General features: G+C 42.0%; 2 protein-coding genes across 2 annotated transcripts in view; both read right to left on the bottom strand.

The window, feature by feature from the left end:
• BTBD8 (BTB domain containing 8) overlaps positions 1 to 1,884 on the bottom strand; it is a 37,923-nt gene extending 36,039 nt beyond the window's left edge. The window contains exons 1-2 of the mRNA XM_059854224.1: positions 1,596 to 1,884; positions 1,349 to 1,519 (exon numbers count right to left, since the gene is read on the bottom strand). Of these exons, the coding sequence (XP_059710207.1) occupies positions 1,349 to 1,519; positions 1,596 to 1,705 (281 nt within the window). The 5' untranslated portion in view covers positions 1,706 to 1,884. The remainder of the gene's footprint in view (positions 1 to 1,348; positions 1,520 to 1,595) is intronic.
• Positions 1,885 to 3,282: 1,398 nt separating this feature from the next.
• EPHX4 (epoxide hydrolase 4) lies at positions 3,283 to 20,003 on the bottom strand. Its single transcript, XM_059854247.1, has 7 exons — positions 19,722 to 20,003; positions 16,648 to 16,733; positions 13,093 to 13,250; positions 10,938 to 11,066; positions 8,749 to 8,852; positions 7,668 to 7,816; positions 3,283 to 4,204 (listed from the first exon to the last, which is right to left on the bottom strand). Exons 1-7 carry the CDS (start codon positions 19,962 to 19,964, stop codon positions 3,970 to 3,972), a joined length of 1,104 nt encoding a protein of 367 aa, XP_059710230.1. The 5' UTR covers positions 19,965 to 20,003; the 3' UTR covers positions 3,283 to 3,969.
• Positions 20,004 to 25,069: the final 5,066 nt, after the last annotated feature.

Genomic DNA, 25,069 nt, shown 5'->3' with positions numbered 1-25,069 from the left:
AAGCAAGTATCAGTGACGTATCAAGTGCTTACCATTAGGAATACAAGCCCCTGATATAACAGTATATAAATAATTATCCAGAATAATTGTTTCAAAATTAATTTCATCTTTTTAAAAATTGCACTATCATACTTCTCCATGAAATTCTTCTGTAACACCACTTAGATGAATGTGAAAGAAATCAATGAAAACACAGTAACAATGAAATCAGGAAAAAGACAAGATAAAACCCATGCTGCTTTGTTTCTTACTACTTGTTTTGCTAATGTTCCTGCCAGGCTGTGGCAATAACCCAACAAATGACTGGTAATAAACCTGCTCCCCTACAAGGATTCTATGTTTCAGATATTACTCTGGGCTCAAAGTTTTCTTTCATAATTAGGTTGTGTTTCAGGGACTAAACTTTAAAACTGCAACACTATCCCATTGCTCTTGGCAACAATCTCTGGAGCCTGCAAGTACGTACATTTTCTAGGCACATCCTGAATTGATGTGAAATCCCAGAATGATTTCTTTCTACCACTTTGCTCCTGGTGCATTCCTGTAGGTGCTCTAACACCAAGTCTTTTTTAGGGAAAGTAGGTGGCAACACCAGACCTTTGTTAGAGAAAAGCAGTTCTTTGAAAAAAGGATTAGAGGAACTTACAAGAAGGAGGATTGCAAGGTCTGGTGGCAGCACCAGCCAACACCCCTCATATAACTCACCTAAGGTTTGGAGCAAGACATGAGAGATGTTGCATATGTGGCAACGGGAAAATAGCTGGCAGTGCAAAAACATGCTGGCCCTTGCACTAGTCCCTGGGGAGCAGCCAGCCCACACACCTCCCTCTGGGATCCCAGTCTGCATCAAAGCTATGCTGTGTTTGGCCTAGCCCATGGCTCACTAGGACTTGAGAGATGAGTTTCAAACTTGATGTATTTTCTTCCAACTTGCTGAACTTCTAGATTCCTATATCCATAACTTTTTCAAATATGAGCTGAGAGTTGGTTCTATTTGCTGCTTTCATCTGGGAATCTTGCTAGAAAGGGTTTTAGTAGGCACTGACAATCTCAAAGGATTTTTGCTGTTTTTTTCTCTTTTTCTATTACAAGTCCTTTATATACAACAAAAAAAGCACGCTAAGGTTGAATGTACAGACATGTGCTATCAGCAGAAGGGCAAAGGCAGAGGAAAGAGGAAGAAGTTACAGAAAAGTCCTCTGCAAACTGCAGGAAGGCTGCGAGAGTACTGCCTTGAACTGGAAAAGTTTTAAAACAGGTGTTGGCACTGGGAGAAAAAGGAGAGGCAGGACACAGGAGCGGTGATGCCGAGGCCAGCCCATCAATCCTGCCGCGGCCGCGCACTCACCGCAGGAATTCCCGTAACTCCGCGGGTTCCAGGCCGTGCAGCTGCAGCTGCCCCCCCGCCAGACGTTCGCAGACCAGCGGCGCCCGCGCCAGCAGCACCGCCCGGTGCACCCGCAACTCCTCATCGCCGACTTGGAAGGTCACGTCGGAGTGAGTTCCCTCCGCCAGCAGCCTGCGGGACGGCACCGTTACCGCGTGTCCCCGCCCCGGCCGGCGCCGCCCCGGCTCGGCCACCGCCCCGCGCCCACCTGTCAAGGTCCTGCCGGAGCTGCTCGGCCAGCGCCTCCTTCAGCCGCTGCCGCTCCGCCGCCGCCGGGCCGGGGCCCTTCGGGGCTGCGCCGCTGCCGCAGCGCGCCATGTGCCGGCCGCCGCTCTGCCCCGCGCCCGGCGCGGCGACAGACACCGGGGCGGGACTGGCAGTCGGTGCCCTGGCGGCGGGCCGCCGCACTCACGGAGAGCACCGGGACGGCGCTCGGGGCGCGGGCAGTAACCGGCCCCGGAGCGGGAGCGCCGCGGGACCCGCGCCGTGCGGGACGCGGCTCCTTCCCCGCGCCGCTCGTGGGGTGGGGCCAGCAGGAGCCTCCGCCAATGAGAGCCGGCGGTGCTGGCCTGGCCCCGCCCCCAGCAGGGAACCTGAGGGGAGGGTCGGGCCTCCCTGATGGGGGCGGGGCTTCACTGATGGGGCGGTGCCTCAGCCGGCCAAGGGCGGGTGCCTCCGGGAGTGCGCCCCCTAGCGGCCGCCGCTCCTCCCTGCACACGAGGGCCGTTCCCTCACACCAGAGCAGTTCCCGCACTCCAGGGCCGTTCCCTCACACCAGAGCAGTTCCCGCACTCGAGGGCCGTTCCCTCACACCAGAGCAGTTCCCGCACTCCAGGGCCGCTCCCGCCGCGTCCCCCGAGCGCAGTGCCTTCCTGTGAGGGGTCCGGCGTTCCGCGGCCGCCCCTGCCGTGTGCACCTGCCGCGGGGAAGGAAGCGGGGCGGGCTGCGCCTTCCGGGCAGCCGGTGCTCTGCTGGAAAATCCCTACTCCCCAGCACTGTCTGTCTTGCCAAAGCAAAACTGCTGCACAGGCGATAGAAGTCTCTCTGTGCCACCTCCTCAGACAAGGGAGAGCCTTTCCAGCTTCATAGTGTAAGCAAGAGAAGCACATAACCATTTACGTTCATAAGTGCTGAAAGTATTCAGGGAAAAATGCTTGAAAGGCAGGTATCAGTGGTGGATGGAAAGAAGCAAATTCAGCACCATGATCGTGATCCTGAGGAGACTGCTGGGATTTGGGGAAGGGGACGAGAGCAGGTCGTGAGCCAGCGCTGGGCAGGCAGCACTGCTTGGTCCTTCCTGGCCAGGGTTACACTGCCCCCACACCGAGCGGGACACAGTGGCTCCAAAGAGATGACACACTTGGCAGTATGGGGATGTGTTGGGGCTCCCCAGCATCTCCCAGCTCTGTTCTGCTTTTGTGTGGACAGTTGTTCAGGCTCACCTGGCCCTGATGCCTCCCTCAGCAGGCTCTTGTTCACCTCTGATTCCAGGGCACTGAGCTTGCTCTGCAGGTGGAGAGGGAGGCTTTGGAAACCTACAAGCACGTGACACCTATTCTGTGGTCTCGTATTTCTGCTTCTTTTCCCATTGCAGTTAACATACAGTTTTCTTCTTCCCTGCCATCACACGCAAGTTAATTCTACCCTTTGTGTCCATAATCACCACGTCTCTTCCTCCTATAAACACAGGAACTTGGCAGCAGTTCTTGGAGACAAGAACAGTAGTTGCTGACATAGGAAGGATAATGCCAACAATGAGGCATTATTTTCAAAAATTGACAACAATCATAGCATGAGTGTCCACGCTGAATACCAGACCAGACGCTTCAGCTATTCAAACCCTATTCTGAGCTTCAGTAAATCTCTCCATAGGAAGTCAGATAAAGTGAAGGGAGTCTTGTAAGTTGCATTTTATTAGACAGAGGTGGATTTGATACATGTTATATCTTAATTTTCCATTGTTCCTGTTCAGACATGTGGAGTGTACAGGTTTCCCATTTTTTAGTCAAGAAAGAAAAACACATTGCGCAAAGCAGCTGCATTCAACAATACAACAAGATACTGATCATTATTCACTTGAAGACTAGAAATGTACCCAGAAAATTGTCAATCGTTCAGTATGCTAAAATATAGATAAAAAGAGTTACTGTTTAATGGTAAAATACATTAAAAAAATTCAGGCAAATCTAGAATGAAAACTTGTGACTTTCTTCAGTATGGCACCACTCTATTGTTTCATTATAAATTTGTAAAAGGCACCACACATTACAACTGTAAAGCAAGGGAGAAAACAAAACCAAGCAACTTTCCATGATTTTCTTTCTGTACAAATACATATGTATTTTAAGGCAGGTGTTTTTATGTGCAAAATACAAGTATACAGGTAAAACCAATGTTGGTATCATATATTCTCAAACTCACTTCTTTTAGCTGTACGATTAGTGTCCAAATGTACAGTACAATGAAAACACTTCTCTAACAGAGCTCAAAATAGAAGGCAGGCTGGAAATATGGCCCTGATAACAATTAGGTTTTAAATCTGAAGAGCTTTTATGTAGACCCCTTAAAACATGTACAAACAGTCATTCTCTTTTTCTTTTTGTCTCTTCCTTAAGAAAGGTCCATATCAACTTGTTCACTATGTCAGGTTGATCCTGCTGGAGCCAATGACTGGCTTCTGACAAAATCGTTAATCTGAAATGATTTTTAACATAAATCCTTGTAATTTCTGCCATCTCAACTTCCATAAATGCATCTCTTTCTCCCCATAACAGCAGTGTTGGCATGATGACTTCATGATGCTGTAGAGGCAGGCAGCTTGAAAAATAAAACACACTTAGTTAGGTCTTATTTTAATAAAAAAATCACCTGGACATATTTCATTCAATACAGCTTTTGAAATCAATGCAGTGAATCTCACTGTAAACTTTCTAGGTGTCACAATATCTTCTACAATATCAAAAAACCACTGTGACTCCAAGTTCTATCAAAATGACCTACTTAAACTTTAAATTTTTATTTTCTTAATGCAATTATTTAAAATTGTTAACTTTATAAATATTACCTCATATTATAGACATGAAAGATGCAAGTAGCTAGTATGAAAGACTTTTCAGCATTAACCTATCAGAGTTTATTCCAGCACATTTCAAAGATGCTAAAAAATTTATCTAAGCTTGAATTGCTTGCTTTTAGTCACATACAGTGACAGATGAGCTGTGACAATTCAAAATAGATTCCATCTGATCAGATACAAATCTTTATTATATTAATGAAAAAATAGGATTATTTTAAACCAGTAATGTATAAAAAAATATTTCCTGAATTAACTTTTATGACATATGTAAGTACTAGTTGTAAAATTAGGAGTTAAGAGACTATGCTCTGTAAAACGAGCAAGAAAAAGGTGACATGTCTTAAAGTAAGACAAATAAAATGAGACTTTGAAGACATTCTTCCTCTCTACTTACATGCAAAGTCAAGAAATGTTAATAAAAGATCACTTTAGAAAATAATTTCATTTTGATTGATGATTATAAAAATTCTTAAAATAGCCCTTTTTACCAGTGGATTTAAATCCCATTTTGCAAACAACCTGACCTCACCCACTGAACCAGAGCTTATTCATAGTACCATATTTAAAAACTGATAATCTGATATCTGATTCCTTGCATTGAGACTAATCTCTTCACCTTTTAATTCAGTATCCTGGATCTCTTCACTATTAATATGTGTGTTTTCTCACTACTGTACAGTTTACTGTTTTGTGCCTGCAAGGTTTGCAGCCTCACTTAGGTAAACTCCATCAGGCTTTATACAGGTTTTTTTTCACAGGCTTTTTTTGTCACTTTTCATTGCCTATGAACTACACTATATTTCTGTTCAGTCTGGAATATGGGAAATTATGTAATTCCTGAAGTTTCCAGAAATCACCTGTAATAACAATTAATGCACAGATTTCTCATTTAGAAAGGGAAGTTCCATTCATGAAATATTAAAGTCTTTGAAAAACAGACTCAGACCTTCATACAGCACTGTTATACAGTTTCTCTGTAAACAGTGAAGTACTTCTTAACTGTTACAAGAGAACTAATGCTATTTTCTAAACAAATGGTGTGTCAGAAGAAATTCAACTTCCAGCTTCTTACCTATCTCTCTTAACCAAGCATGACAGAAGAACTTTGTGGATTTATTCTTAAAATGTTTGTATTTAATGTATAGTGAAAGGAATGACCACTGTGCTATTTATAAAAAGACATGCTGGTGATGGATGGAAGCAGGTTATTTTAATCACCTCTTTGGAAATAACATTCCAGAAAAATTAGGCTCTGAAGAATGCACCTCCAAGTGGATAGTAATGAGTCAGAACCCTTTAACACATAGGTCACCAGTACCAGCCCACTGGGAGTGATGGTGAAAACAAGTCATTAGCATCCAAGTGCTGCTTAATGACTAAGATGAGAGAAAGGGAAAATTCCAATCTAGCTTTCATATTTAACGATTCCCATCCCATAAGGCATGACCATCAGAACTGGTGGCAAGAACTGAGTGACTGATGTTTTTGTTCCAGTCCAAAGCCTGCTGCATTGTGGCTGATAGCACCTAAATAAGATTCTCTGAAATCAGTGCAGGTGTATTTTCATTAGAAGAATAAAGCAAACAATGCACAAACATACACGCAAAACACACAGAGGAATTAATAGCTGTGAAGATATTTTCTGACTTAAAACTGATACTTCACTTTCTTTTTGAGTCTGAAAAGGTCTGAAACAATAGTTTGAATGTTCACAGCTCTTCCATTTGTCTGTGACTCCCAGAGCAGTTCAGCTATCACAGGCACGTCACTGCTGCTGTCAGAGGAGCAGCTGGTTAATGTGCACACGCAGTGGAGCGAGGTGCTGCGGCCGATGGAACGAGCAGGGCTCGGGGCGCTGGCGCCTCTCAGCTCCTCATTAGCCCTGCCCGGGGCTGCTGAGGGCGGGGGAGCCGCTGGGCAGGCAGGCAGCGCCGTGGCCCTTGGACATCCCAGCCGATGTCATCGGCTGTTCTGCACAGCTTTAAATAAGTGTACTGTTACCAGCAGAGCCATCTCATTTATTCCCCACTGTCAGCCGTGCTTGGGGTTAGCTTTCTGCTTTCTCGTTCCAGTTCTGTCTCAGCCTATACAAGGCAGCATCTTGCTCAGGTCCCTGTTTTCCTCACAGTGTTTTCCCTGCTGATTGCTCTCCTTACAGTGACGGCATGGGTGACACAGAAAGAGCAATAAAGGTAGCAGTAAGTTTGGACCATGGAAAAGGAAAAGTTATTCTACTTCAAACACCTACTGCCTGAGTTTAGGGTAAGAAGGGAATTGTCAGTTTATAGGATATTGGGAAGCTGGTCTTTTGCTAGAGAAGCATGCAGGACATTTATCACTGATGAAGACTGGAGATGATAAAGGAAAAACAAATTCAATGCCACTTTTCTTCATATAGTCCTAGTTAGTGCTATAAGTAGAATATATGCAGAATTAAGACCTTCTGGCCCTAGCCCTGTTTTTGGTGGGTAAAAAAGGGGGTGTCTGACTCTAAGGCCAAGCCAACTCCTTTCAGGAAAGTTAAAACTGTTAGAAAGCTGTTTGAGAAAATAAATATTAATCTTGCAAAAATATTTCCTATTATGACGCTATCTCTGTTTTACTCTGTGAAGGAAGTCTCCTAAGACCAATAAAGGAACAAAAAAACCCCAAATCCAAATCAAGTTAGGTTGGTTTTATGCTTAGTTATAAAAAAGCTCTCCCACCTTTCTGAAAAACAGAAATAGCCTAAACACAATAAAGTTGTGCCAGATATGGTCTTGTAAAGTTACAAGTAAGGGTAACATACTTGGATGCCATATCGTCTAGTGGTATTATATAATAATAAGCTCTTGATAGATATTATCATAATATTAATTGTAATGCAAACAACTAATTGGTGTTAATTTTTAAAGTATTGTTTAGAGGTGGATTTTTAGGATTGCCATGGGGGCTGTGAATGAAGAAGAGTCCTTGGTTTATTAGATTTTGAAACACAGATTTTTGTTTTGTGCACTCTGCTTGTTTTACCGCTTTGTGTGGACACCTCTCAGAACACACATCTCCTCTCACTGCTTGACTGGGCCTGTGCCCACCTGGTGAGGCTTCAGGAACACACCTGGGGGTTTTCCCGGGTTCAGCAGCAGGAGAGGAGCAGCAGTAGCACCTCTGGGCTCCAGGGGACTCTCTAGAATATTTTCCTTTGCTTGGGAATATTATACTGACCTGAAAAGAGTTCTGTAATGGTTAATGGGTCCTGTTAATGCTCCGGGTTGTGAAAAGACATAGAGATAAGCTTCAATATCCTCCGCAGTTAATCTGCAGCCTTTCCTTCCAATTCCAGTGGCCTGGCTGGTAAATAAACTTTTCAGAACCTACAAAAGCAAGAAGAAAAAGCTATTATGTAAGATAGCTAGAAAATATGATTTGTCTCCTTCAACAGGACACGTCTTTCTAAAATCTGTTTATGCATATTTATAAAACCTATTTATGTTCAAAATACAATGAATGGTTCAAGTGAGTTTTTAGAGAGCTATGTGTAAAGCACAAGGTAAACATCTCTAGTAGAACTTATTCCAGAATAATCAAGTACAGAGAAATACCAGTATTACCAAGTTACTGCATCCTGACTTGCTACCTGTGACAGGCGAGTGCAGGCACATAGGTATTTTTGGGATGGACCCCAGCAGGTGGCAGGGCAGGAAGCAGGATGATTCATGACCTCCCAGCTGGCCGTGCCCTGTGTGTGCAGCACGGGGAGCTGTGCTCGGGACTCTTGGTGTGTAGGAGGGTGTATCCTGCACTGTTGTCCTTTTCTCTCGGCTCCTGCTCACATTTAAGGTTACACAAAGGGTTGGCCTTGGCTTCTAGGGCACAATTCATCACCTGGCTGAATGCAGTGCCGAGCCTCCCACACTGCCTGCCCTGTAGCAGGCTCTGAGAGATAAGAGGATGTCCTACTGCACACAGGAACTTCAGATTAAGTCAGCAGGAACTCCCCAGGCACCAACAGCGTCCCACTGGTATGGGCACAAGTGGAACCAACTCACTCTCTAGGTGGAGTCATGCACTGCAGTGCTGAGGTTAAAAGTACCTCCTTCAGCACCTCCCAGAAATGCAGAAGTAAGAGTTAATCTCAGAGACTCTATATATTTTTATGCTACTTTATATAAAGCTTAAGAAGAAAAATCAGAAGGCTCCATATTTTTTCCAGTAATTATAACTACATCAGAAGGGATCAATGTAGGTGGCAATTACTCCATTACTCACAGTTACATATATAAACAAGAGCATTCATTTTGCTCACCTTGAAATCATTTAGTGTAAACATGAATTCAGGAAACCATGGCATTTGGAAAAAGAAGTAGTAACCAGATTTAATCAATTGTGATGGATGTCGTAGAATGTATTCTGAAACAAAAATGTCCATGAATTAAAAATGAAAACTGATGGCTCAAACAAAATTACTAGTAATATTACTATTTTTTAAACTTAAAGGAATGTTTTAAAAACATTACATTAAAGTATGCTGTGTGACAAAAGATGATTATTGTTTCAGGAGTAAATATATGATGTGGCCATTAAAAGATACTTCTTATATAAATGTTAGTAGAAACAGCCAGCAAAATAGAAGTTTGCCAAAGATTAGGTGAGGACAGCAGCACTGGAGAGTTTAATTGCATGGTAGTTTTTCACTTAAGAGATCTATTAGTGTAGCTAGTCCAAAGCATTTTTTTCCAGATATGGAATAAAAGGCATAAATAGGTATTTCTCTCATCAATGATGTGATGCACAGAAATCTGCAGATGATGATCCACTGACATTCCAAAGACTGCATCACTACTGTTCATTGAAGTATAGAATTTTTCCAACAGTGTCTTTTTGACAATTTCAAGAATTGTAATCAAGATTACATCAAGTCACTTTTCAAAGATTTTTACAGTCATTTTTGAAGACATAGGAGCATATATAGCAAAAGAAAATTATCTATATCTATCTATCTATGTATCTATCTATAACAAACTTGAATTGACTGTTTTTTTTTTTTTTTAATTGTAAATCTGTGTCTCCAGTGAGTTTCAAGAGCCAACACTGACATTCAAATACCTAATTTCCTCAAAGCAAGCACACAGTGTGTGCAGGTACTAGGAAGTCTAGAACTTTTCCTTCACAGGTACAAATTTAGGAATGCAAAAACCATATTCCCAACAGAGGACAAATCTCTGAAATATAATTCTGACAGGGAATAAAAATGGGTTTTAAGCCAACAGAAATTGAAGTGTTAGCTATCTTCTAAAGTTTCATATCTTATACATTCTTAAATTGCATTATCCATTATATTTTTCCTGATGGACCATTGTCAGCACTGATCACTTTACTTTTCTGTACTATTTATAAACTGTGTATTTTCTTTTAATCCAAAGTAGAATAAATTTGATGTAGGGAGAATTCATTAAGCTACAGACCAGATTTTGTAGTTCAACAAATATGCAAAGAAATACTATAATAAAATGCTATTATCTTCTCTACAGCCTTGCTCCTGCTCTCATTGTAAACACTGCAAAAATCTCCTGCTTGTTTGTGTGGAAAACAGACCTCTCCATGGGTAAGTGTGGATTTACCACCTGGCAAAATGTTCTTTAGTATCTTAGAAAGGTGCCCAAGAACACTGTAAGAACAACTAATATGGATGGTGTGGCTGATCCCACAGTGTCAGGTCAGATTTACATTCAATTAAAATGAAAATTAAAGCTCTGCTGAATATTCTTAGCCATTTATGGGGAAATGGGGTGACTTTTTAAATGGAAATAGGGTAAGGCCAGCAATTGAAAAAATTCAAGTTAGTGAGATAGTACTTTCCTTTTCATTACTGAATGTTGATATAATTCCTTTGAAATGTTTTGAAATTCTGGGCAGTAGACAAACTCAACTCTATCACACAACAAACAGTGAAACAAGTCCTGTTTCAGCAAAGTACTGGTATATTCCTAAGGGTCTATTAAGTAGCCTGGAAAGACTTCTTCCAATGAATATTGTACCAGATCATAAACTGTCACTTGTCACCCAAATCATGATGTAATTCTAGTGTCTGATTCACACTGATACAAAGACAGGCTTATGCAGATTTAATAATGCAGTGCGGCCTTTACCAAAGTGTAATACAATATACATCCCTCTTTGGGAATCATTTCCTGATTATATAACAGTGATAAACACTGATAAAGTGCAACAAAACAGATTCACGTGTTCCAAAGTTAGGTTTGTGGACCCTCAAGGATTAAAAAAAATCTGTAACTTTTTTTGCAGGTATTCCCACTTCCTACAACGAATTTATTTTCAGAGGTCAGATAAATACTTGATATCTTACTGCTTCATGAAATACAGTCCAGACTGTGAGAGCCATAGAGCTCATCTACAGAGCCAGGCTGTTGGTTCTCAAAGCAAGCACAATCATGACCAAAATGCAGATACAACAAAGACTACTGTAAAACTTACCTGTAAATACAGAAGGGTGAGGGAAATTAACCACAATCAGCTTAGTCACCATTTCAGGGTAACATATGGCCACTAACCAAGCAATCATTCCTCCCCAGTCATGGCCAATCAACACACACTTGTTGTATCCTACCACATAAACACAGATACATGCTTTTATTTCAAAGGAATTAGTACCCACAGAAATCAGCTCATACAATAAACTCATTATTGGGCTGAACAGGTGGTTCAGCACATTTATTAAAGTAATACTGCACCTCTTCCATTACTAATGGTCAGGAAAAATAGGGCACTGTTATAGTTTAAAGATTTACAAATATGTCAAAGTATTTAATTGGACTTCATTCAACTTTAACTCTACTACCTCCATGTCACCCTAAAGTCACTCAGTATGCAGATGGCCACCATGTTTACATCTTGGCCAGGTCAGATAGCCACTTCAGTCTGCAGTCATTATAACACATGTACACTGGCCGTGTTTAGGGAGTTTGGAATTTGAAACTGCAGACAAGACTGAGCAGTGTCCTGAGCACCTCCAGAATAAAATGAATCCTAATGTATTTCTCTGAGTATGAGAGGTTATCTAAGCACTCAGTGGCATCATTATGCAAAAAGTGGGCATTATGCTTAGTAGCCTTATATGGAGCATGTGTAAACACTCCCATTTATATACTTAGGAGGCATGCAGCTTTTCTCCATAAGCTGTTTTATTGGCAATTCTGTAAGTTCTGGACATTCACATACTTACTCTTTCATCAATAAAAATTGTATTTTAGCAGCAATAGAAGGGACATGGGCAGGATAGTGACCATGTGTTTTGAAAGCTTAACACTCCTTTAACCACTGCTGGAAAACAACATACTCTAGTGTCAGATACCATCACCCTCCTCATTGAGGACAGGAATGTTGAGCACACAGACTACAACTGAAACATATAAAAGCCAAGATGTTTAGAATTCTGACATAAATTTGGACACAGTTGTCAAAGAACCTTTTAAGCCCTCTTGGATAGAAATCTTTTGGAGCACTTTTGATATAATCAAGTCCTCCAAAAGAATTTAACTTAGGATTAGGACAAACAAAGATAACAAGGCTCTGAAGTGATTTTCCCAAAAAAACTTAAATCCCTCTGAAATTGAATTACACTGAGAGCACTTCTCAAGCATAACCATGGCATTACCATGGAGATTAACACAACCAGCAAAGGCTGGAAAATGTCAACATTGTGTGAGGACTGCCTGCCCAATCTTTTGCCAATACTCAAACATCACAAGCAAAGCAAATCCTAAATTCAAATCTCAGAACTTGAATCACTGCTTTATTATTTCTCCATATGAAATGCAGTAAGTTATTTTACTGTGGCTAGAGTATCCAGGGAATTAAAATTACTCAGAGAGTGACAATCTAATCCCTTGTGTTGATCTTGGTATGGAAGGGAAATACCCTTCACCAGGGGTTACAATTCATCACCCAAACAGGGACACTTCAGACTGAACTGGAGGGGCAAATTTTGCACTTCAGCTCTAGACCTTTACCCTGTATATTTGCCATAGAGAGCAGTGTGCCCCTTGTTCTCCCTTCTGCTCTCACTGTTGTGTAAGACAGTGATTCAGCTCTTGAGAACTGACAGGAGTAGTATTGTGCAGAGGGTAGTATTTTCAGAGGGTTATTTTTTCCCAATACAGCAGATGCACTCTCACCATCTTTGTAAAGCCCACAATATTTATTATGTCTTGTTTGTGCAAGAAGAATGTCATCTGATATAAATTCCTTGGTATGCAAGGCTCTAACTCAGAATATTATCCACTAAGTGCAAGTGGTTAGGAGGAAAGACATTTTAGGGAAAAGGACCCTAGGTTTGTACTGCATTTTACAGCACATAGGAATTTTCTTTTCAAAACTCCTGATGAAAAAATGATCTTTACATATTGTTAATACAGACATACACATTGTAATTAGAAAACAACACTTTTTCATTTATAATTGTCCAAACAATATCAGTATCCTTAGATTTATATCTATACACCTCTGCGATGCATATATTAAAAAAAAAAAAACCAAACAACAAAACCAGTGCTAGATCTTCATGTGGGTTTCTTTTCCTAGAAAATCAAGTAATTTTTGAGTCAAGTAGGTTTTTCTTCTACTAACGCACCTAGAGATTCCAAAATATCCTTTATGTCAGCTATCAGGCAATCTAACTTGTAATTTTCTTTGTGAGGAGGAGCATCTGTTTCTCCATAACCTCTCAAATCCAGGGCCACCACTCGATATTCACTTTTAAATTCCCGCAATTGATGGCGCCAAGAATACCTAACAAAGGGGAAAAAAAGTTGGAGTTACAAGGTCAAGCAGTATGATACCAAAAATGCACTCAACGCTTTTGCACCCAAATATTTGAGGGTAAACCAGCATGGCTTTGTTTGCTATGAGATTCTTTTTCCTTTCTGTGCTGTGCTGATGGTCCTTTGTGGCTGCAGTAGTTTTGTGCTCCCATCTTGAATCCTCCAGGAACAAAGTGCAGCTGCCACAAAGGGGACATGGCCAGAGCCATGTTTTTTCAACAGTTCCTGGAGTCTGGCACAGTCCCTTTGCTGCAAATGAAGCAGGCATAAACCAGAGCACAGGGAGGACTATTCTGTTTTATCTTTGGAGCCATAGTAGCATGAAAAAAGTAAGATCTGAAAAGCTTTCTCTTCTCCCTGGCTTACTCACAGCCATGTTTTGCATTTTTTTTCTATTCAGAAAAAGAATGTCAGATAATTCATACACTAAACAAACCAAAGAAAGAAATCCAATTAATAACAAATGATCTTGGTGAAGTTTATAGGATTTATCTTGTGTACACTTTCATCTGTGTCTCTATATCAGAACTGTTGCAGAACAAGCTCTCTCAATGTGTTGTTACTAGACAAAGTATTTCATCCTTGGGTTTCTATGGAAAAGAGCAATAGCATTACATACATCAAAAGGCATACAAAGGCAAGAACTCAGGCAAAACCCTGGGCTATTCCTCACTCTGTAACTGTATGTGTGTTATGAAGCAAAAAATAAAAAGAAAATGATGGGCAAGAACTACCTGTCCTTCAGCTGTTACTGAAACCAAATAAATTTTAGACTAGCCATTACCAAGACAGACATTGTCTTATCTTACACTGTACTAGAAAGATGTATGAAAAACATGATCCTTCTTGACATATGTAACAGTGACTGCATCCCTCTCTGCTAGGATCTATCTTTTATTTCTTGTTTCAACAGTTTCAGATAAAGGATATATAACATTTGGATCATCAGTGGTTGTAAGTGTGATGCACAGAATTCTATCTTAATCCAAACAACATCTGTATCAGACCATGGGCTCTTCCACTTTACCTTTGCCTCCAGCCTATTAGGGACTTTGAACTTACATAAGGTTAGAGGGACTCTCAAGTGATATGAATCTGTTTTCATAGAAACAAAACAGTCAGAACATTTTCATTTCAGTGCTATATAATGTGAAGACAAGGTTTAGCTGAGATCTCTGGGAATGAATTTTTTACAGGCATTATATAATGACTTGGAAGCTGACTTTGCCATGGTAACTGTTGCAGCTATTCCATATACTCCAGTAAGAAGAAAGAACCAGGCCCATAAATACATAAATCAACTATTTTTGTTTTCTGAAAATGTCTACAAGCTATTCTCATCCTCTGTTTTCACAACAGTCCATCAGTCTCCAAATCTCTGACCTATCAAATGGGTCAGTTTTTATATTCAAATAAACCCTTTTATCCCATATGATACATAACTATAGGACAACTGCTTTGCAAGCAGAATTTGGAAATGTTGTGAATGCCTCCATGTTCATAAGGCTGAATCTACTTTGAGACTTTCTGATCATATTTTTTCTAAAGGGCAAGTAGTATAAAATGTAGCAGCTCACAACTTTTAAGTACTCAGCTGCCTCAACACATTATGTCCAGTTTCAAGTATTTTATTATTGACCTTCCACAATGTATTGATTTTCAAGTTCTTATGCATCTGAAACCCTCATTGGCTCTATTGTGTTACATTCTCTAGTGATATGTCACCTTCAGACATTCTCTATCACTCTTAGTGGTCAGTATTGTCTGGTTGTATTTGTCCTAGTTATAACCTTGAGACATATTGAAGGCAGAGGATTTATTAAAATCAAGAACTGTAATTGTGGATATCATCCTTTTTGTTTTCTTAGACAAAAAATACAAATTTGATGCTGCTTTACATCTCTCTTAAATTGCAGATATTTTATCTTGTGCTGTCAGAACAATCACTATTCCTGAATGAAAAAGTACTCACTGAGTGAATTAATATCCTAACACAAATATTGGTAATATGACTGGTTTACAGACTATTAGCATGAAGTGTTCTTTGTAAAAACAGTGATAGAAACTCTTTGTGGTCCCAGTGACCTACATAATAGGTTTTTTATTCATCTTTTTTGAATGGTCAGACAATACAATCTAGTAGCTGCCACTTACAGCATGACTCACTATTCTAAACTGTAAGAATTACTTTCTGCTTTTTAAAAATAACATACCTAATCTCAGTACAATATGTATATAAAATGCTAATTTCTCCATTACTATTCCCCCATAGGGGAAATCAGCTGTAGTCTCATTTCCTGTGTTAGAATACGCTTTATGCAAGATATGCAAAATGTTTGAATAGAATATGCCCTGGCCCATCTAAATGTCCTTTTAATCAAAGTTTACAATTTAATAATTTTAGATAGCAATTTTTTACTAGAAAAATGTCCTTCTTTGAAAATTTTGCTGAACAGAAACATGACTCTGTCCCATCACCCAGAAGGGCATTAGTACCTAGGGGAAATTGCTGAGGGAAGAGAACTAACCTCTCTTCTACTTGGGTCAGTTTAGCATGGTATGACCAGAGTACAGATTGGAAGATCTCAGCTCCAGCAGTGGCCTCTAGCCCCACAGCTGAGTTTGGTAAGGAAAAGGATTGTTTACCTTGCTGTATTGCTGGCATTAGTACTCCCCTTATTCCCTTACTGTTTTTCCTGTGCAAGTTCTGTAAGCCATGCTTCACTAGTTAAACCTGACAACAACAGCCTGAGCAATTTGGTTAAATCATTGGACACATGACTGCTTTTCATTGTTATAAACAAACATTTAGGATTGGGTTTGATTCATCATTCATCTTGTGATGAACTAATAATAGAACATTTTTCCCTGAGTAGCATTCTGAAATTAGGCTGCACAATAGCCTATAGAACTTATAGTTCTTCCCCTCCCCTAGTTAAAAATTAATGTGTAGTATTTTTAATAAATGGAGCAATCCTGATTGCACTTAACATATAATGGATCCTTATTTTAACACCCTCTGCTATAATTCATAATTTTAGCCATATAGTTCAAGTACTATCCAAACAGGAAATTTGTTTAAAATTACCAGTGCCTTCACAAAGTTTGCAGGAAAGGGTACATACCTGAGGAAAAATGGATTGACAGTACAAAAAAGATGGTTGGTTTGTGTTAGTCTGAAGGAATTTTGTGGATGCAGCAGTTAAAAGAATGTTTCAATGGTTCATTGCCTACTGAAACTTCATGCCATTAGTATTCATAAATACATATAAGGGATCACACTGGGGATATTTAAGCAGAGGTGGTCATCCTTGGGTATCTTATGCAGCCTCTTTTATAATGGAAAATGCTGAAGGGTGTTTTACCAGAATTCTGGAAAGCCATGAAGTAGTAACATGAGTGGTTTGCCCCTTTCTCCAGCAGCCACATAGTGGAATCGTAACCCTGAATCCTAAAATAAAGAGAAAGAGAAATGTGTTTATTGCTGCATAGAACTGCTGTTTTGGGATTTGAGAATGATGATGGTTTCAGGCCATATTCTAAGAAACAAATTATTGCACCTAAAATAATATCAAATTATCAGTTTTGAAGCTGAAGCCTTCTTTACTTCTGAGATCAGGTATCTGCTACACCCTGGCAATGCTGAGTATCCCACACCCTGCACACCCACCACAGCTTCTTCCAGGAAGGGCCATCCCCAATACCTGCCAGGCTGTGCCTGTGTGCCAGCCCAGCCCTGAGAACACAAACACTTCAACAGAGCACTGCCTGGCACAGCCACTTGGAAATGCAGGTTATTGTCACAGCAAGCACATTGCTTTCACACTGACACCAGTCATGTGCTTTGTAGAAAGAGTTTAAAATGCAGAATACTTTAAATGCACTTCCAATCTTTCAGTTGGCTGGTAAGATTATGCAAGTATTCAAAACTATCACATTGCATTCTGGCATGATAAAGGACCACGTGGATTCTTAACAACCAAAAGCAATCAAAATTAAGTAACCAGAAAGCAAGACATATTTGCTAGGTTTTATCATTCTAGGTTTCAGACTCACTTCAGAAAATTAAGCTTTAATGTTATAATCTTCTTTCTGCCGTGTCAATAGTCAGTTTCTGATGACACTTTTAAGGAATTGAGTCTTACGAGAATTACAAGCAGGCAACTTATTTTTGTAGAAGCTGAACACTGAAATGCTATTGAAGTGAATGGATGTACACAAGCTTACACTGACTGAAGGTCAAATCCAGTAGAATTTAAATAAACTGTGATTATGACCTAGAGGTTTTACTGAATTCTGACACAGAAGTAGATACAGAAGTTGGGAGTTAGCTCACAAAATGCTGTTTAGAAGTCATGTGAAGGAAACTGCAGGAAGAAGGGCTGTACATTTCTGAACAAATGTCAAAGCCTGCACTGTCTCTGCTATTTCAAAAAAAGAAAGAAAAACCCTATGCCTTTGCTACACATCAAGAGCTAATATCAGGGCAAGGATCACAAATGCATGAAAAAAAGGGTTTCTTGCCAAAGATGCTTCAAATGCTCCGAAATATCTTTACACTTGTAAGTCACTAATGAGCTCCAAAACCATTAACTTATATCCTCATTGTTGAAAGGGCTCTGAAGAGGGAACCACTTGGATTTTTAATGTTTGCTCTGGATATAATAGGGACTTTTTCTCAGTTTTGCCCCGAATTACACTGATATTTCACCTCTGGAATGCCAATGAACTTGAAGTCCCTAGAGGTAAAAATAAATTGCTAGTAATTTTTGAGGCCATTACATCATCTGTATCATTCTCCAGATCACTCTGTCTTTAATCCTTTTGTATTTAAAAAAGTAGAAGTTTCTTAGTCTTCTTCCACAGTTTCTCATTTAGTGAGTAATAGGTAAGCCCTCCTCCATGCTGCTTCTTCAGTCAGTGTCCTCTTGGGATTTACCCTCCATGTTTTTATTCTAATCTATTTGTTGCTTTTAAGAAACCCCCTTTACTCCTGAAAATTCTATTCCCACTTGTACAGCAGGAGTTTAAATATCACATGGCCCAAACTTTCAGTTGCTGCTGTTCCCTTTTTTCCAACCCCCAGAACAGACATAGGATGTTGCCACCTTTTCCAACACTGGCTGTTTTATTGAAATCTGAATGGATTTGTAGGATATATGTGTTTGGAAAGTAATCCATTAGCCTGCTGTTATCCAACAGCAAGAGTTTCTTATTTCCTGAAATGAGTGATCGACTGTCATATTGACAGCAATTCGATTTGCCCCCAAATGCTCTTCTGTTACTGTCATACCCCTCTCACTTCCCCAGCAGCCTGTTCATTTACTGCTTTGTGGTACAGGAAAAAAGGAACATGTCATATGAGTAAAAAGCCCACACATGCCTCCTAATGATGTTAGCAAAAGAAAACAAGCAAATCATGACAAACTGAGGCTCACTAATTTATATTAGTACTTCATGCCACAAACCATCTGCACAGAACCCTGGGAACAGAGATCTTTATGCTTATTTTACGAAAAATAGCACTTGACAAAACTTGCTATGCATTCTCTGCTCACCTATTGCTGCAAAAGAAACCTAGCTAATAAAACTTCATTTAGAGCATTCAGTAAAGAAGAAAATCACAGAGACCTAAGACGAGTACAGAAATTGACTGGTGGTTTAAACTGTACAACCTGAGGGACAGCAATTAGCTTCTCACTCTGCGTTTTCCCTGTAACAGTGATGCACAAAACAAGCTCCCCGGTGCCACTGGGCAAACCGTAAACAGCAAAGAGAGCAGAGGCGGTGCAGGGAGCGGTGGGCTGCGGGATACCCGGGGCCAAGGAACCCCTCGCCGCCCATCCAGGGCTCCACACCCCGGCCGGGCGGGGACCGCGTCCTGCCGGCCTGAGGGCCCGCAGCCGGGCCGGGCACGGCACCGCTCCCCGGGGCAGCGCGGGCAGGTGCTGAATGCACGCAGCTGTGCGAGCACGCACGGCAGGGCAGGCGGGCTGTCCGCGCACCCCGCACAGCCGGGCAGGGCAGGGCAGGGATGCCGTGCACAGCGCACCCCGCACAGCAGGGCAGGGCAGGCAGGGATGCCGTGCACCGCGCACCCCGCACAGCAGGGCAGGACAGGGGTGCCGTGTACACCGCATCCCGCACCCCGCACAGCAGGGCAGGCAGGGGTGCCATGCACAGCGCATCCCGCACAGCAGGGCAGGGCAGGGCAGGCAGGGGTGCCATGCACAGTGCACCCCGCACAGCAAGGCAGGGCAGGGCAGGCAGGGGTGCCATGCACAGCGCACCCCGCACAGCACGGCAGGGCAGGCAGGGGTGCCATGCACAGCGCACCCCGCACAGCACGGCAGGGCAGGGCAGGCAGGGGTGCCATGCACAGCGCGGGGGTGGGAGCCTGCGCGCCCAGCGGGCCCGCTCCCCCCGCCCGCGCCCTCACCTTGATGCGGACGTAGCAGTGGGTGCCCAGGGAGGGGTCGTTGAGGCAGGCGGGGGGGTTCTCCCGCACCACCCAGCGGAAGGTCTCGCCCGGCCGCCGACCGATGCTCCAGAGCAGCCGCAGCCCGGCGATGCAGGCGCACACCCCGCAGTAGCTGTAAACCAACGCCCAGAAGAGCAGCGCCCGTGCGGCCACCATCACCCGGCGGGCGGGCGGAGGGCACGCAGTGCCAGGTCTCGCCATCGGGCCCCGCCGCCGCCGTCCCCGCCGGCCGGGAGGGGCTCGGAGCGCCGCCGCCGCCAGGAGCCGCCCGAGTGGAGGCACCGGGAGCGGCGGCGGCGGCGCGCCCGCCCCGCGGCCCTCGCCCTGCGCCGCCGGGCACAGCGCCGGGCACAGCGCCGGCCGCCCGCACGTCCCAGGGCTCGCCGGGCCCCGGGCGGTGCCTCGGGGGCGGCGACGCTGCTGCGGGGGTCGCGCAGGGCTTGGCCAAGAAGGGCTCTGCTCCCCAGATATTTGCGGTGAGCGAGGGAGAAGCCGTCCCTGGGGCGGCGGGGCGCGGCTGTGTCACCTGCGCGCTCCGGCGGAGCCACCAGACATATCGGAACGCGCTCGGAATGTCATTGGGAGCAGCGGCCGCGGCCGGCGGGCCGCCCCCGCGGTCGTGCCTGCCCCAGGCCCCGGCGGCGATCGCGCTGCACGCTCCGAGCGCGCCCTTGAGCGCCCTTACCTTATTGCCGTGCAGAGGTGGATAACTACAGGCATGGGGCTGTGTGCTCGCACCGTAGTGTTTTTCAAGACTGCATTCTTTCACTGCCGTTTCACTATTACCCATTTAAAAGTGATTTTGTAAACGTATTTACATTTTTATTTATTATATGCTAATATTAGTGAATATTTCTTAAAAAGATAAATCACATAAACTTGACTTAAGTCTGTATTGATATCTCGACTCCGGAGGGCTGATAGAGGCTGAACATCATTAGTGCATCACTACAAGCATACACCAAGGAGTCACTGTCTCCTACAAGGCCACAGATGCCAGGGTAAGAAGAAAGTCACCAGTCTGTCTCCTACTAACCTACTGATATGCAGGGTAAAGGGTAATTTAAAACTAGAATAGCTCACATAATCCAACACTGTAAGTACAAGTGTAACTATATGCAGCAATTGGTTTTACAGGTTGTAAAAGTGCATTTTAAGAAATTACCTCTAGAAGTTTATTACCTCTAGAAGAAAACAAAATGTGGACGTGGTATGTGCTGACTGCCAGAAAAGTATAATGAGCTTATATGTCAAATCCTGATCTAATTCACTGCATGGCCTGCTCACCTTTACTCCTAGATCCTGTGCTTCTGAGACTAGAGGGTATGGGCAGGTTCAAGACTTTTGGAGGCCGTATGAGAGTCACAGCTCATAGGTAGGCCTATGTGCAGCTTCTTGCCATTTGAAGAGAGCAGGGTTGCCAAATTCTATGAAAAACAAAATTTGGTCTTGGTCCAGATGAGTCTGTAGGGTTAGAACTTCCAAGAAATATTTTTGCTCTGTCCAGCAGTGCAAGTAGAATCTGGTACCAAGACACCATCCATCTGTTAACTCTAAGATGTGTGATTCAATGAGCTAGTTTTAAAAAAATTGGATAAGCATGTATGCAGACAGAATATGTATAATTTTTCACTCTGCATGGAACACAGCTTGTAGATGACTTTTGTCTGTAACATACCAAATGCTTTCTCCTACTTGTTCTAAATTCAGACTTACAAATATAGACACTGATGTTGAATCCTAGGCCCACTGAAGGCAGTGACAGAATTAATGCTGGTTTCAATAAGGTCAAAATTTTTCCTTTTTTTAGAAAAAATCAAATAAAATTAACTAAAGCAGCAGAAAGGAATGTTATAAATAATGGCCTGTTGCTGCATGTTTATGAATTTAAAAGTTTAAACAAGTTTAAGCCCTGATATGAATTTACTTTCTATTGCTAAAGATAACATTTTACATAGCTGTAAAAAGCTTCCAAGCTTGCTGTTATCTAAAACACAAATGAAATATCAGTGACCTACACCAGCTGCCAATGCTGAGTAACACTGTTCATGATCCCTGCTCCTTGTCTGAACTCAAGCCTTACAAACATGAGGTCAGGAGCTTTATCAGTCTGCTGGGGAGAGAGATGCAGGGCTGTTTAAGGCTCCCTCATTCTCTTGGGCAAGAAGAGGAGGAACATCAGATGCAGATGATTCACTTCAGACACCGACCTCTGCAGACTCCAGTAGGATTGCATGAATCATGCCTACCAAGCCTGAGCTTTCCCTTCGTGCTGAGATTACTCATGCTGCCAACCCTAGGATTAGCATACAGCTAATTTCTTATGCATCAGACTTTGTGCTAATGACCTTTCTCGTAGGGAAGAAGCCTTTGCAACTTCTCAATATCAGACTAAGCAGCAGCAGAATTTTCCCTGAAGTGCACCTCAGTAAACCAGTGACCCAGTTAGATAAATCAGGAAGTTTGGCAGGAGCAAAACAACCAATGCTGTTATTTATATCATGGTAGCCATCAAATTTCTTAATGAACCAGTAATAAGAATTAATTACTGTAAAACATCCCCTAAGAAAAATTGGAAAACACATTTGAAATTCTGAATCTGACCACAAGATTTCACTTGCCTTCAAAGAAAGGTTGATGAAAGATTTAGGCAAGGCAATCAGAAAACTCCTGTAGTCATCTAGAATACAAGAAGGAATAAAGATTATGTGCCTTATTACATAAAGGTATTTGGCCATGCTACGCAGTAGTTCTTGTACAAAGAAAGAAGCAAATTTTTTCACAAGAATAGAACCATGTCTGTTTATATTTTATACATCACTAACTGCCTCAATAGTTACGTCAAACTTCTAAATTATACAAATCTTTTGGCTATGGAGTTTAGCTATGCCATCTTGAGATACTGGATATGGATCTGGCATCAGAGCTGGGAAGAAGGTAGTGCTGGTGACCTAGCAGTTCTGAGCAGTGTTTGCACAATGAAATTGCTGCACACCCTAATGCAGGATTTCTTGGCACCACCTGTGCTGCCTTAGCTTTCCTGTTTTCCAAAGAAGCTGTAGAATTCCTCTGTTATTTAGGAACACTTACTTCGTACTCTAGGACCACTGTCCACATTTGTGTGGTAAACGTGTTTGTACATGGCAAATACCTTCCACATGTTTTCCAGGATTTGCAGAAGAAAGCTTAGAATCGTCTACATGTCATGTGAATAAGAAAAATTGAGAGCCCCAACAATTATTTTTCTGTCTTTACATTTTGATTTTCTCATCTTCTGCTCTAAATTATTGTTGTAATGGGTGCCAAGCCAAACCAACCCCAGGGCCGATAGCCTTACGTGCTTTGACAGTGTGCTTTGCCCTCCATAAGGTGCCATCTGCCTGTTTATCTTTTGTCAGCTCAACTAATCCTGGTTCTCTGAGAGACAAAAGAGGACAACTTTGCACATCACTGATTTTGCCTTTGCCTCCAGCCTGACCAACTCATAGTTGACAGTAATAAATTTACCATATTCCATTTATTAATGACAGAGGAACTTCTTAAAGCTAATAACTATCTTACCTTTCATTTATATGTAGACACAATCTACTAACATAGACACATGTAAGTGACACATTAGTATGCAAGTGACACATAAGTATGCAAGTGACACATTAAAGCAGCTGTTTTCACAAATGATAAAGGTAAAGGAATGATGTAACAGAACATAGTACACCTTTTAGCTGTTAGGTAACTAACAGTTTATTTAAGCAGCTTGTTGTTTGCAGGGAGGGCACATGCCCAAGTGGTATTTCTGCGTCTTTAAGGATGTTCATGGCTTTGGGCAAACAGTCCTTAGAGGCTTGTAACTCACATTTGGAAGCCATCTCCCTTACCTCTGGATTCAGCCTTCTGTCTGGGGACAGGAACTGATTATCCTCTCCAAGGGACTTGGAGGTTGCAAATAAAGGGTTTATCAGATCAGCATTAGCAGCACTGACCCTGTGACCCATTGTGACAGTAGAGAGTCATGGAAGCTGGAATAAGTTTTTGAAGGGGCAAAAGCAGCAGTTCATACCAGCAATGCCCATACAGCTGTATCCAATGGATGAAATGCTCAGAGGGAATTCTTGCTCTTCCCTCTGTCACCTCCTATTTCCAAAGCAAGAGCTCTTGAGCTTGCATTAACCCAGAGAGAAATTATATCCAAGTGACATGACAGCAAGGTAGAGAGTCCTGGATGTGAACTGCAGCATTTTGTTGCAGGACAAATAACTCTTAACAATGTCTAAACTACAAATGAAGGCAGGTCACTTTTGATGTGGATATGAAAGACATCCTAACAGCACCACTTTACATTACAACCCATCTTTCATCCCAAATCCCTGTCCTAGCCAAGTCCTCAGATCTCCCAGACAGCATACACATACATGAACATGCCTCCAGGCCAGGACATGCCTGGACATTTCACAGGGTGCTGGCCCAGCCTGAGTGTTTGTCATACACACTCTTTGTGCTATTGAATGAAATAGTACCATTCCAGCAATAGCAGAGTTTGAAGATCCATGACTATATTGAATAAATATATTGGAACTAGCACTAACTCATCAGCTTGCTACCTGAAAGACCAGGCTACCATTTTTGGGCATGCTTTAGCTGGCATTTTTGAATTTAGAAGCAATTTATTGTCTTCTCTGAAAATTCAGTTACTTGTAGAAAGTTTTGTTCACTTAGGTTACTTAGTTTGGTTGCCTGTGGCAGAACCTCACCACAACTGGCAGTGTTACCTTCACTTTTCATCCAGGAACTTGACAAATTGAAGTTCTCTGTTGGGGGAGAGTTTTGAGTGGGAGGCTCCATGAGATAAGTAGTTTCCAAAGTGGAGTGTGGGAATAAAATATTGAATACAATTTTTTAAATTACAAAATAAAATAATAAATAAGCAGGGTTAAAAATAAAACAGAAATTAAAAAAATTATAATGTAATGCAAAAAATATACTAGTACAGTAGAATAGTGTATATAATTTATGAATTAATAAATATACTTGTCTTGGGGTCCATGCTTAAAATATTTAAATGATGGGGTACATGACAAAAACGGTTTGGAGACTACTAAACTAGATTGTCTGAAGGGGGCCCCTTCCACTCAGTGTTTCTGTAATACACATTGTGTTTTGGTAATAATTCCATAAAACAATCTTTTGTTTGTCCTATATTTATTTCCCGTACCTGTATATAATCAACAAGAATGTATGGGTTTTACATTCTAGTTTCTATCAGACAATTTTTCAACACTAGTAATATCTTGCATCAGTCAAAAAATCTT

This window comes from Haemorhous mexicanus, chromosome 9 (assembly GCF_027477595.1).
Source record: "Haemorhous mexicanus isolate bHaeMex1 chromosome 9, bHaeMex1.pri, whole genome shotgun sequence".
NCBI lineage: Eukaryota > Metazoa > Chordata > Aves > Passeriformes > Fringillidae > Haemorhous > Haemorhous mexicanus.
The sequence above is the reverse complement of the archived record's forward strand: the minus strand, read 5'-3'. Positions and strand labels throughout refer to the sequence as shown.

What these genes read in the sequence shown, in the direction of transcription:
- EPHX4 (XM_059854247.1), bottom strand. Translation starts at nt 19,964, where the DNA reads ATGGCGAGACCTGGCACTGCGTGCCCTCCGCCCGCCCGCCGGGTGATG. An exon ending in ACTGCTACGTCCGCATCAAG is followed by an intron (nt 16,734 to 19,721) that starts GTGAGGGCGCGG and finishes TCTTTATTTTAG; the next exon opens with GATTCAGGGTTACGATTCCA. An exon ending in GGATATTTTGGAATCTCTAG is followed by an intron (nt 11,067 to 13,092) that starts GTGCGTTAGTAG and finishes TTTATGTGGTAG; the next exon opens with GATACAACAAGTGTGTGTTG.